This window comes from Onychostruthus taczanowskii, unplaced genomic scaffold, assembly GCF_017590055.1.
Source record: "Onychostruthus taczanowskii isolate IOZ18803 unplaced genomic scaffold, ASM1759005v1 scaffold31, whole genome shotgun sequence".
NCBI lineage: Eukaryota > Metazoa > Chordata > Aves > Passeriformes > Passeridae > Onychostruthus > Onychostruthus taczanowskii.
Genome location: NW_024500461.1, coordinates 1,256,523 through 1,269,200, shown reverse-complemented (window position 1 = coordinate 1,269,200; position 12,678 = coordinate 1,256,523). Strand labels below are relative to the sequence as shown.

General features: G+C 47.2%; 1 protein-coding gene across 1 annotated transcript; it reads right to left on the bottom strand.

Moving 5' to 3' along the window:
• Positions 1-3,805: 3,805 nt before the first annotated feature.
• MYF6 (myogenic factor 6) lies at positions 3,806-5,856 on the bottom strand. Its single transcript, XM_041409865.1, has 3 exons — positions 4,722-5,856; positions 4,385-4,475; positions 3,806-4,154 (listed from the first exon to the last, which is right to left on the bottom strand). Exons 1-3 carry the CDS (start codon positions 5,235-5,237, stop codon positions 4,036-4,038), a joined length of 726 nt encoding a protein of 241 aa, XP_041265799.1. The 5' UTR covers positions 5,238-5,856; the 3' UTR covers positions 3,806-4,035.
• Positions 5,857-12,678: the final 6,822 nt, after the last annotated feature.

Here is a 12,678-nt window from a genome sequence, read left to right as displayed (position 1 = left end):
CCTCCCCACTCCTCAGGAATCGCCGTGCCGCACCTATTTCTGGAGGGATTCCATCCAATGTGGGCACCTTCTGCAGAGCATGCCATCTTTTCCCAAGTCCCACGCCTTTAAGAGAAGAAAATCCTACCGAAACCATAAATCACCGGACTGAGGGGGTGAGAGGTGTTTGCGGTCTCCCCGAGCGCACCCCCAGCCCCGGCCATCCGGAGCGCCTTTGCGCTGTGCCCGGCCGGCTCCCCGGAGCGCACACGCAACTTGGTGATGCTGCTCCGCTCCGCCCGGCTCCCGCCGGCCGCGGGCTGGCAGCGGCAGCGAGTGCTCCTCCGTGATGCCCCGACAACAAAATTACTTCCCAGTCGGGCTGGTGGGGCCGGGTGCTTCCAGCCGTGTGAGAAACGTTTGGTTCCCCCCAGCGCTGGGAACCGTGCGCACCTAAGTAAACACATTAGTACCTGCCAGAGGGAATTGTATAGAGGACAGCTGAAGAAGGCATTGGCCTCTGATGGCTCCCCGGGACTCCCAGGAGAGATCAAAGGGACACGAGGGGGTTTTAGCAGCCTTGAGACTGGGAAAAGTTGCTAGTTCCTGCTATCTGACGGGCGTCCTAGCGAGCACATGGCTCAATTATTCAGCCTCCTCCCTCCCTGCCCCCTACACCCATCCCTAGCTCATTCTCCACAGAAAGACGGAAACTGTGGAAAAGTCGTGCGGGGTCCACGAAGTAGCAGTGGTCCACGCAGGAATTTTCCCGTGGAAATAGTTGCTGTGTCGCCTCTTTACCGCCTTGACACCGAGATCAGAGAATGAACTAAGCCTGCTGCTGGCTGCCCGCTTCCCTCCCTGGACTGGGGACGGTTTCACCGAGAAAAATAAAGATGCACAATATAAAAGCCAAAACCAACCAATCAAAAAACCCCAACAAAACAAAAGGGAAAAAAACCCCAACAAAAATACAAAACCAAAATCTCAAACTAAAACCAAGGCTTTAAACCCTCGGTCGCGTCACTTCAGAGGAAAGCGGTGTCAACTCGGCAGCACTGCAGACAGGCACCCCACTCCCCCCTTCCCCCGCCTTCCTCCCATCGTTCCCGGCCCCGCAGGCATCTCGGGCGGGCGGCGGAGCTGTGCCACTCCGGGCCGGGCACCCCGCACCGCGGGCCGGCGGAGCCCCGCGTCCCTCCGCTACTGAGGGAGCGGGCAGGTGGTTGGTTCCCAGGGGAGCGGAGGAGGGAGAGGCGAGAGACTGCGTCGAGCATGGGATTTCCAGCCCGCAGAGGGGAGGAGGGAGCGGCAGGGGCACTTGCATTTGCGCAAAAACTTCGATGACTTTGTGCGTGGTCCCTCCGGAAAAAGACTTCATTAAATCACAAACCTCTTGTCTTTACCCAGTTATTGCCCTTTGATTTTGTGATTCCAGGGCCCTGTTTGCTTTGGCTGGGGACTTAAGTAAAGATTATCGTTATTAATATCTAACACAAACATTTTAATTGCAAACACACTGACGACCTTCACTGGGAAGCCCGACACATCGGCTGCAGCCACGGGGGTCACGGAGAGTCTCTTCGGGAGGTATTTTCTTTATTTAATGAAAAAACTCTCCTTTAGGCAAACTTACTCCAAACAACCGCTCAAGTTACCCTGCTGCTGGAGGAGACGGTGCCGTGGGGGTGCTGCAGGGCGGCTTGTTGGGGTGATTGCCCTGCTGCGGGCAAACCTGACAGTCGGCTGCCCCGGTGCGGGCGCGACACTGTGGCTTTGAGGGGCGGCTCAGCACGGCTGCTGCCTGGTGCGGGCAGCGGTCCCGCGGGGCTCGGATCGCCGTGTGAACTGAGTGTAGCTCTTCCCGAGGACTCAGCGAGGTTTGAAACAAATGAGGAGCAAGTCGACGAGCTGCTAGCCTGATCTCAAATACTCTCTTACTGGGCAAGTGCCTTCGCCATAGAAGCGAGCTGCACCGTCTCCTGTCCTGTGCCAGGTCGCAGAGGTGGCACGCAGGGCCCCGCGCTCCCCGACTCGCCGCTTTCTGAAGCGTCCGAGGGTTCCCTGAGGAAACGGAATTTAATTTGAAAGGAGGAAAAAAGATGGGGAAACTGTTGCATCACTGTGCCCACCACACTGTCCCGCCGCAATTAGTCCTTGCAAGGGAGTATCTCGTTAGAGAGCACTTAGAGGTAGTACATGACCGGTTTAAAAACCCGGCTGGCCACGGCGGCGCAGAGAGGGTGGGTGGTAGGAAGGCATGGCCGATTGGAGAGCCAGCTCTCTGGGCAGGCTCTACCCAGAGCTTCCACTTCAGACGGGTGTACCCGTGCCCCAGATCGCCAGGAAGGGGAGACCTTCCCGAAACGCGACTGTGACCTTTCAAAAAACAGAAACAAAGAATAAATCAAGGGCTAAAGTTGGCGAGGAGACGGCACGCGGGTAGAGTTGAAGTGTCCTCTGTTTACTTGTGCAGGCTTGTCCGGCGAGCCCTGTGTGTGTGCCAGGGGCAGAATGCGCTGATCCTGGTGGTCGCCCCTTCCCGGGGGTACAATCTATTACAAACCGTAACGCTCTTACTGTGAGCAACTCCGTTTCACCATCCTCAGAGAGGCTGTGTTTTTTTACATCACTGAGTGAAAGGCTTCATATGCTCTTACCCCCCCACTGCCAAACACTTCTTTCGGCAGCTTAACTCTTTCCTCCCTGAAGGACCCCGTTCCCCTCTCCATCAGGCTCAAGGAAGTCAAGGGGAGTTACCTTTCCTGGGAAGAAACTACAGCTCCCTCCAGCCCCAGAGGGAGCGGGCTCCTTTCACAGCCAGTTGCTGTCCCATTAGTGCAGCAGGCCCGTCAATTTTGCCGCAGACAAACCCTGCGTTCAAGTCCTCGGTGCCGGGAGGAGAAGGTGAGACGCACTGAGCCTCTCCCAGCTCAGAGACCGGGGCAGGAGGTCGGGGGGATGTGTGGGGAGGACGACGGGCGGGGTTATCCTCTTTCATGCCTCTTTTCAAACCTCACTTTTCACGTGCAGGGCAAGGCCAGCGAAGCATCTTTGCCTGGCAAGGTACTCGAGCGGCACTGTTGGACATTTTAGGGGAGCAATATCGCTTTCCAGGGGGAAGTGCGTTCCGCAAGCACGGAGAGGAAGGGGGCCCCGGAGCGCTGCGGGCGGCCGGAGAGGCGGCGGGTCCTGTCTGCACACCCAGCCGTGCCCGCCCGGCTTCCCCGAGAGCCCACGGAGACACGGGTGATTCACACAGCAGCTGCGGCCCTAAAGGGGACACCTTGGAGGAGTAAATGAAAGAAAAATCTGTCCCGTGTCCTGCCTCCAGTCACACGGGTCGTGCTTCTGCCACATGGGTCTGACTCTTCAGGCCTTCATTCACTGAAGTCAGTGGCAGGTTTGAACTCCGGGATCGGGTTATTTTATGAAATTAAGAGGATGGGAGGAAAACACTGTAACACAAAGAGCTTTATTTTACAATCCAAGAAATCCATCTGTTCTTATATACAATATCACATTCCATCATTTAAATATATATATGCTATGTTTACAAAAGAAAAGACAGTACTGAAATTATTTACAGGAACGAAATGAGGCGGGGACTCGTTAAATATGACTCACACGCAATGCAACCAAGAGCTTCACTCAGACAGGAATGAACTTTCCGGTGAGTCTCAGACAAAGCAGATCACCGGTACACAGGTAAGTATCTTAAAATTTAAAAAAAAATTTTAAAAAAGAGAGGGTGGTTTATGAAACACAATTTAAAGAAAACAAAACTCTGGGGAAAAAATGGCAAGGGAGAAGTCTAAAGAGGGTGGTTTATGAAACACAATTTAAAGAAAACAAAACTCGGGGGAAAAAAATGGTAAGGGAGAAGTCTGTCTCGAGTCAGTGGGAGCCATTTTCTTTGGGGTAGGTGTACCTTGATTCGATCTTAAAAAGGGCCCTACTTGGGCTTTCTACTGTGTGAATTGGCTTCGTTACTTAGTTTAGAGGAGAGAGAGTGGAGGCTTCATCTCCGTTAAATATACTACCACAAAAACGGGTTTATTTCTCCACCGCTTCGTCCGCGCTGGGCAGCTTGGGATCGTCGGAAGAAATACTGTCCACTATGGAAGAGAGGCAGCGGAGGCTGCTGGAGGCCGACGACTCGACAGCGGAGACTCCTGCTCAACGAGAGAAGAGGCATTAAAGAGCAGACTGCTCCTCTTCCGGGGGCTCCCGGCTGCCGGAGGGCCCGGGCAAAGGAGGGAGAGTGAGGGCCGGGCCGCTGGGACCGCGGCCGGCGGGACGAGGGAAGGGGGCTAGGGAAGAGGGCTCGGGAAGGGGGCTCGGGAAGGGGCGAAGGGCGAGCAGGGCCGTCAGGGCGGCGAGCGGGGCCCGCGGGGCGAGTTACCTTCTTTGGGGCTGACTCCTAGGGCTCGGGAATGGTCAGAAACGCTTTGCCAGTCGGAGCTGCAGGTGCTCAGGAAATCCGAACTGGGGATCTGCGGCACACAGGCGGGAGCGGGGAGACACGGGGAGAGGACGGGTGTTAGTGGGGCTGCGCCGCTCCCCGGGCCGGCGGAGCTCCGGAGGCCCGAGGGCTGGCAGGCTCCCCGAGGGGCGCCCTCCGCGCCCCCAGCCCTCCCGGCCCCCGCAGCGGCCCTGCCGAACAGGAGGAGGAGGAGGAGGGAGGGGACGGGCGCGGCGGCGCTGCCGTGGCGGCGGAGGGGCCAAGCGGCAGTGCTTACATTTCCCTGCTTGGGGCTGAAGCTGAAGGGGTCCCCCCCGATCTCCTGCATTTTCTCCTGCTGATCCAGCCTGTGCAAGAGGTCCTGCAGCCTCTCGATGTAGCTGATGGCGCTCCTCAGTATCTCCACCTTGGGCAGCCTCTGGTTGGGGTTCGCCACAGTCCGCCTTTTCAGAGCCTCGAAGGCTTCGTTGATCTTCTTCAGCCTTCTCCTCTCCCGCAGGGTGGCTGCTTTCCGTCTGTCCGTGGGGGCCGACTTTCTCTTGCAAGTTTTACAAGCCCAGATCAAACACTGGCCGGGGAAGTGAGGGGGTTGTAGTCCCGGGGGTGCCAGCACATGCTCCTCTCCGCTGCTGTCACTGCCGGCCTCTGGCTGCATTTGGTCCTGACATGGAGACAAGGTGCCATCGCTGCCTGGGTACAGCGGGGATCCCTCAGCCATCTCCAGCTGCTGCAGGGCTCCATTCTCCCCGTCCAAATAAAAGAAATAGGAGCCAGTTTCAAAAAGGTCCATCATGCTGTCCCTGGGCCTCTCTGCCTGCTTGAGTTGGGTGGCAATCTCAAAAACACCCCGAGGAACAACCCAGATGGAATTTAATTAGTGCAGTGACATAAGTCCCCCCTGCTTTATATAGGAGCTGCTGAAACCCTATCCAACTTTTAGCTGTCGCGGTGTATCACCCTCCAAAACTGATTCCAGTCAGTCTCCCGGGTGCTGTCCTGAGAACATCTCCTGTTTAGATGGGGGAGGGGGGACACGAGAGGTGGGAGACAAATTAGAAAAAAAAAACATTAAACAAACAAGCAAAAACTAAACCAAAACAAACCCAAAAATCCCAAAAACAAGCGGAAAACGCCCAACTTTGCACCGTCCCCCGAAGAGCCGTGAGCTCGGGGCGCGGCTCGGGAGCAGTGTCCCGGCGCGGCGGGCGGCCCCGGCCCCGCTGCCCAGCCCTCGGGGGCCCGGCTGCAGGACAAAGGCTCGGGGCCGCGCAGGGAGCCCTTCCCCAGCCCACCCCTCACACCTCCGGCGCTCGCTCCCTGCCCGGGGCTAGGTTACATGTATAAGGAGAGATTTCAAAGGCAGCCATCACTTTCAGAATAGACGGGTTAATATTTTCAGTAGAAGCCCCTGCTATTTCCACACCCCCCCCCGCCACCTTCTCCTTGCAGCATGCCATTCCTGTGACCCAAGCCACCCGGGCCAGCCCAAGGTTAGGAGCCAAGCTCGCTGCCCCTCTTCACACATGGGGAAGGTTGCCAAGGCAGAGCTGCGCTGCGATGATGAGGCACCCACAGATAGTGCCCCTCGGCTTAGCCTGTCAGTGTGAACTTTCCCACGTTGCCCATGAGGTGACAGGAGTGATTCCAGGTGACTGGGTTACAGTGTGATGGGGCTCGCTGAAAGCCCTTGTCCTTGACGCTGTTTAGGGCAAGCAAAGCCCAGGCATATGGTGTAATTGAAGTTTAATCCCTTGGGGCTGGCAGGGTATAGAGAACTTCCTAGACACAGAGACAGAAATGGAGCATGTGACCACTCTCTGTTAGCTTGTACTGTAATGGCACACCATATCTGGAGCTGTCTCACATGAAGAAAGAGGACTGGGAAAATGACCTCTTTGCCTCTTTTCCTGCACTGCCTTGTGTTCTTTAAGTACCATGTAGTGTCTTTATGCTTATGTAAATACACATATGTGTATATGCCTATGTGCCCATACCCATATGTCCACACACATGCATATGTACATATATTTATGTGGATAAATAAGTATGTTTCTGTGTGTTTGTGTATATACACATGTGTAAACTTTTCACAGAAACAATAGTAAATGAAGATGCAGCACCTGCAATTGTCTCATAGCTCTCAAATGTAGCTCCAAACTTCAGTTTTCTGAAGGGAAGTGTGGTGGTATTGTTCATTTCTCTAAAGCTACAATGAAATTAATCATTGACTCTACTATTTCTCCAAAACTGCACTCCAATTTTTTGGAGTACAAAAATCTTTAAGAGTAGTTGTGGTTTTGTTTTCACCACATCAGTTTTGTTGGAGTGGATCTCATTTCTGCTTTAATGAGGCAGAACAATACCCAGTTTTGGATGAGACAGAGAAATTCAGACTGTTCTCAGCGAAACTAATTTTGATGCTATTCCACCACTGAGATTTTTTCCCTCTTTGGATTAAAGAAAGGGCAGTCTGGCAGTTAAGGCACTGAACATAAGAAACAGTTTCTCAGTTTCCATGTTTTGCAACTTGCTTTCTGTTTGACCTTTGACCAGTCACTTACTTTTCCTGTGATTTAATTTTCCACCTTTAAAGAGGGATACAATGTTGACCTTTACCCATCCGTTGTGCCTCTGATTTAATTTTCTGACTATCCATGGAAAAGCTACTCCTTTACGTGCTTTCAGGTATTACAGGGGTCTTTGCCCCAAAGCATTAGTAATGATAGTAATAAAAAAAACCCACACAGCAACAACAAAAACCAACCAACCAAACACAAACAAACCCCCCCCCCCCCAACAAACAAAAAACCCCAAACTCCACAAATCAAAAGTGCACTGATTTTTAATTTTTTTTTTTTTTTCACATTTACTATGCTCATTTTTTTTTTTCCTTTTAATCTTTTGTTTCTTCAATACTACCCTGGGAATGTTTGGAACAAGACAGATGAGATCAGTCTACTGGTAAGGTGCACAAATGAAAATTTAGTTTAAGGGAGAGAGATAATTACCAAATTGTTGTTGTCCTTTCAAGAGCTTTAAGTGGACTCAGCAAGTTGGCAAACTGTAAGTTTAGGAGCCAGATGCTCCTGCTGCTTTCAACAGATTTTTTTTTTTTTTAAACAGGAAACAAAATATGTTCTTTCTTCCCAGCACTTAGTGACAGAGTAAACAGATTCAGTTCCTCACAGTGATGTGGGCTCAACATAATTAGTCCTTTGTAGGAATAACTGATAGGAGCAAAACTCCTAACTGTAAAAGAATGAAAATGGTCAGTTTCCCAATCATATAAGAAACTTGAATTTTGCTGCATCTCCCACTCCAGCTCCTTGGTTTATGTAACACAGCTAGCAAACAGCCCTAGCACATATGAATAAAATATCCTCAGAGATGTTCTCCATTACAAAACTGAATCAATTGGAGTTGGTATGGGCCTTTTTTCTCTTCATGCTTTTTATTCCTTATCATGTTAGATATAAGCACAAAGACATAAGAGGAAATAAAAGCATATGAATAAGAACAACTGGACATAGAATTTAAAGGAGGATCACTAATGAAGACTGCTTGTAATTTCAATTTCAGAGAACCTCACAGAAAAACTTACTCTGAAGCCAGTTCTTTATTCAATTGTTCATGCTTCTGTGCATGGTAGCTCTACTGAAAATATACTTTTAGGATATTTATACAAGTAAAACTCTGCTGTGTTGTATTTGATCTATAAGGTCTATTATCTTTACCAAAGAAGTATTTCAGAAAGTCAGTGAGTTGTAAATTCAGCGAGTGGTCAGGATGACCAAATACAAGAAAGATGCACTGCATTTTAAGTCATAGCTGGCCTCCAGGAGTTAGGTGCCTCCAAATTCACTTTGCCACATACAATTTTTCTGGATAATTGTGGTTGATTAATAAGCCTGTAACTGCCCCAGTCACTCTTGGTACCTTAAGGTTTAGGCAGAAATTTAGCCCATAACTATTAAGAAGTATTTTGTCAGCTAGGACTCACTTAACACTTTATACCATTCCAAATATCTCTTTTTTCTCCTTCACTGTTCTCAAGATTCTCCCAGCCACAGGCACAGTGCATTTTAGATCTTTGATCTCTTTGACACCTCATTGCAGTGGCGCTGGCAATCAGTGAGGATCCATTGTGTCCATGCCTGTGTGTCGCTGTGGAAGGGCACCTGGGTGAAGGTGAAGTTTTCAGGGCTAGTTATAACCCTGTTCTACTCATACAATACCTGATTTGAGAGATGGCTAGATACTTTGGCTACCAGGGTAATGATTCTTAAATTGCTTCTTGTAGATTTATGAGGTGCAGGTTACCATTGTAGGTCCAGCTGTGGGCATACTGGGGCTCTCAGAATTTTTCTGCACTTTAGAAATGAAAATCTTTCTATTCCCACTCTCACTTTCCTCTCTTTCCTTTTACACTCATGCTCAACAGCTTCTTTCTTAGCAGAAACTTTCAGTATTTTATTGTTAATAAAAGATGTTGCTCTCCTACCTTTGCCTTTTCAAACAGTTTATATTCTTCTAAATGTGTTTTTGAAACACTTCTAGCATGTTTTTTACTTTATATCTTCTACTGATTGCTATTTCCAACATCTTTTTTCTTTTCCCCACAGAAAAAAATAGCACCTTTTAAAATTGTAGCCTTTTTCATCTAATTTCTCAACAGAAAAAAAAAATGCTCTCCTCATTACTGTCTCCAGGCAACCACTTAGAGTACTGAAAACCTCTTTGCTACTGAAAACCTCTATTCTCTTGCTTTTTTTGTGCTCTCTGTCAATTCCAGTTTCACACAGGCTTTCTCACCCGAGTTTGGTAGATTGTTCAGGTAAGGATAGGTGGTGTGTCTAGAAATATGTGTTACCGCCCATGTTTTATTGTCATTTGCAGCCTGTGTAGTGACATAGTTAGGACACCAGTCTAAGCTGTTAACAGGGTTAATTGTCTGTCATTCCTCGTGATGTGTCAGTAGGTACACTCAGGTACTCACCAAGGATATGTTTACATTCTCATTTCACTTTGTCAGGAATGCCTTTGTCAAGGAAATCTCCGACTAGCCCTGACTTACTGCACTTTCGTTGCTCTCAAAGGTGTGTCATCTGGGTTCTGTTCTTGAGAAGCTAAGCTGGAAGGCACCCTGAAATGTTAAGGGGATGCTGGGTCTTCAGCACGGCCAGGTTTGACAGATCTGTACCTGGCTCTCCTCTATAATCCACTGACATTTGTAGTCACAGTTTTTGGGGAACAACTAGAGAAGTGTGATTTGCTGCTGAAATAGGATATTATGCCAGGGACTGTAAATTGAGGATTAGAAATTTCATCCCTCCTTTCCCTTCAGAAGGATATTTTAAGCATCTGCTTTGTAGGATGTTTGAAATGCCTGACATATGTGTAAGAGGAGAGTTGGCACACCAAAGATTGGTAGTCTGTTAAAAAGCATGTATCTATCCCTCAATCTACAAAATATTACAGAAATGTTTGGTAAATAGAGATTAGAGGTTTTCCATGAGTTTTCTTCAAAGTTTGGGCAGTGGAGGCTCTACAAGGGATGAGCATTTTTTATGCTGACAATGACCTATGGGAAACTTAAGCAAAAAGAACCTTTCTGACATTCCCAGAAGTAATAATAATAGTAATAATTCCTTCTGCTGGAACAAAGCATATGGAGCTTCATGGCTTGTGAAGCAGCACTTCTTTGCTGAATTTCATTATCTCTTCTCGTCTTAAAATGAATTTCACAGAGATCTGTAGGAATAACACAGCCCAGCTTTAATTCTTGATTTTAATTTATATATGATGTTAGACTTACCTGAGTTTTGTTTACTTAGAATTTTATGCTCACTTGACCCTACTCAAATTGTGCTTGTCCAAACTTTTGATATTATTTGCATATCCACAATGTCACATGCATTCTCAATGGAGATTTGGGAACTGACTAGAGGAAGTGTGTGTACTGTACATGCCAGTGCTTGTATATAAGTATGTGACACTTTAAAGAATTTAAAAGCACATGGTAGCAACCATCCCTCAAATGTAAGTTTTACAAATGGGGCAGTGAACAGTGTAATATGTGCTCTGGAGCTGGGGAGGCAGAAAGGCAGAGACCTGGAAAAGACAACTTTGTAGAAATTTACAATCTTTGCAGGGAAGATTTAAAAATACTTATTCGCAGAGGTCTTGACTGTATAACTGTTCCAAATTATTGCTGTTTGCCTTTGATTGGATATGGACTTTAGTGTTCATATCAGTTACAGTCCTGTTAGTGTCTGAGAGGTGCAACCTTGCTAACTAAACAGACTTCTCCAGCTCAGTATGGTAAGATAGAGTTTCATTGCAGCTCTCATGTTGGCCAGTTATGAGACACAGTTCTAAATGGCAGATGCTTTAATGACTGTGTCAGGGACTACAGTGACAAATAGTCACCACTGCACAAACACATTTATTTTACTACAAGACATTTTCCTGGGGAGGAGGGAGTGCCTATCAGAAACTGGAGGCCCATTGCATTGTTGCTGGCTGGGACAAGCATTTTCCATGGTTCTTTCCACAAGCAGGGATTTCTTGCAGGAAGAAAGGAAGTAATAATGACAGATGTCTTCTACTTGTGATTAGGCAAAACGCGGGGAACATGAAATGTGGCATAAGTAAAAGACACATCCCATGTTGTGCAATCACTTGTTGTGGTGTTGTCATGTTTTTTGTAGTTAGGAGAAAGGCTATTTTTACAGTAAATGCTGATTTGTCTGTTTACACTATAGACTGTTGGAAGCGTAAAATGCATTTTCACACCATGGTGTTTCCAAACATGATGACTGTGACACCTAAACCTAATCTCAGTCCAAAGGGCAACAGTCAAACCATAACTCTGCAAGTGAAAGGAAGAAACAGGTATGTGAAGAGCAAGTCTCTGCATCCAGCACAGGCTGATCACATCCCTGCTGTCTGTGTACAAAAAAAAAAAAAGAGTTTGGTGCTCAGACTGTGGAAAAGTGATAGCTTACTGTTCTAGGCCTCTCACAAAATCTCTAGGATTTTTGTAGAGCCATGGACCTCCATGGAAAACTGGTATGACAGTGGCTTGGAAGTGGAAGCTGTGGAGATGCACTGAGGTTAATGAATGCAGGAAAGTCTCTCCTTAGCAATAACATAGGGATTGTTTAAAATGGTAAATCACAAAACCATGGAATGATTATGCCAAATTATTCACTTTCAAAAAGAAAATAGCTGCTGTTTTCAGAAAATAGGAGCTATTGACATAAAGTAATCTGGAAAGAAATTTGCACTGTATTAAATAGCAGTAATGACCTTGAATATTGTATCCTGTTGTTACGGAAACTTGTCGCACAGCTGCAAAACTGTTTTGGGCTGTGAAGGTCACTCAGTTATTCATCTGTGTGACATTTAAGGTACATACAAGGTTGGTTACCTGTGACCTGCCACTCCAAGAAATACAGAGGTCTGTACTGTACTCCTTTGCCTTTGTGTTCTGTTCATGGGTCATAATTCACTTAAAAACCTCTGCATTTTCATATGCTAATATTTCATTTGCTTTGGTATACTTGAAGACTCAAAAACATGTTATTTAAAGTACACTGGAATCTAGACGTTTTAACATAGTTTCTTGAATGTGCCATGGGTATGTGACACAAAGGAAAATCTGCAAATCTGTTTCTTGAGATTTTTGAAATAAGTGAATGTCTCTGATGACTACTTCTGTCCTATGTTAAAACACCTTGGTGATGTTCCAAAATCCAAAGCAGTCTAATGGTCTCTCCTAAAAGAGAACATGACATTTCTCAAGGTATGGAAAGAACCTTGGCTGAGCTGATACTCTTCCTTCCCCATGCAGTTCATCTGGCACATACAAGCAAAAACAGGAATGAAAGTGGGATAGTATTCAGAGATTCTATATGACAAAATGGGTCTTACTCTTCTCACTCTAATAAGATTTCAAAAAATCATACTGAAAACCCACTTGTATTTAATTTTTCACTAGACTATTCTGGACAACATTTCAGAGAAACTGCACAGACTAAAAGATTGCCAGATGTCCTCTTGGCCTGCAAAAAAACACCCAAAATAAGGCTTCACCTGAATTGATGTAAACATGTGGATTTTTTAAGAAAGTGTATTGATTGTGTTTTGGGGGGAAATTATTAGAAAATTAAGCTTTAAGGAAAAGTTTAGAAGAAGAAACATAATTCTGATTAGATAAACTATCCCTGAAA

What these genes read in the sequence shown, in the direction of transcription:
- MYF6 (XM_041409865.1), bottom strand. Translation starts at nt 5,237, where the DNA reads ATGATGGACCTTTTTGAAACTGGCTCCTATTTCTTTTATTTGGACGGG. An exon ending in TCAGCCCCAAGCAGGGAAAT is followed by an intron (nt 4,476 to 4,721) that starts GTAAGCACTGCC and finishes TGTGTGCCGCAG; the next exon opens with ATCCCCAGTTCGGATTTCCT. An exon ending in AGGAGTCAGCCCCAAAGAAG is followed by an intron (nt 4,155 to 4,384) that starts GTAACTCGCCCC and finishes CTCGTTGAGCAG; the next exon opens with GAGTCTCCGCTGTCGAGTCG.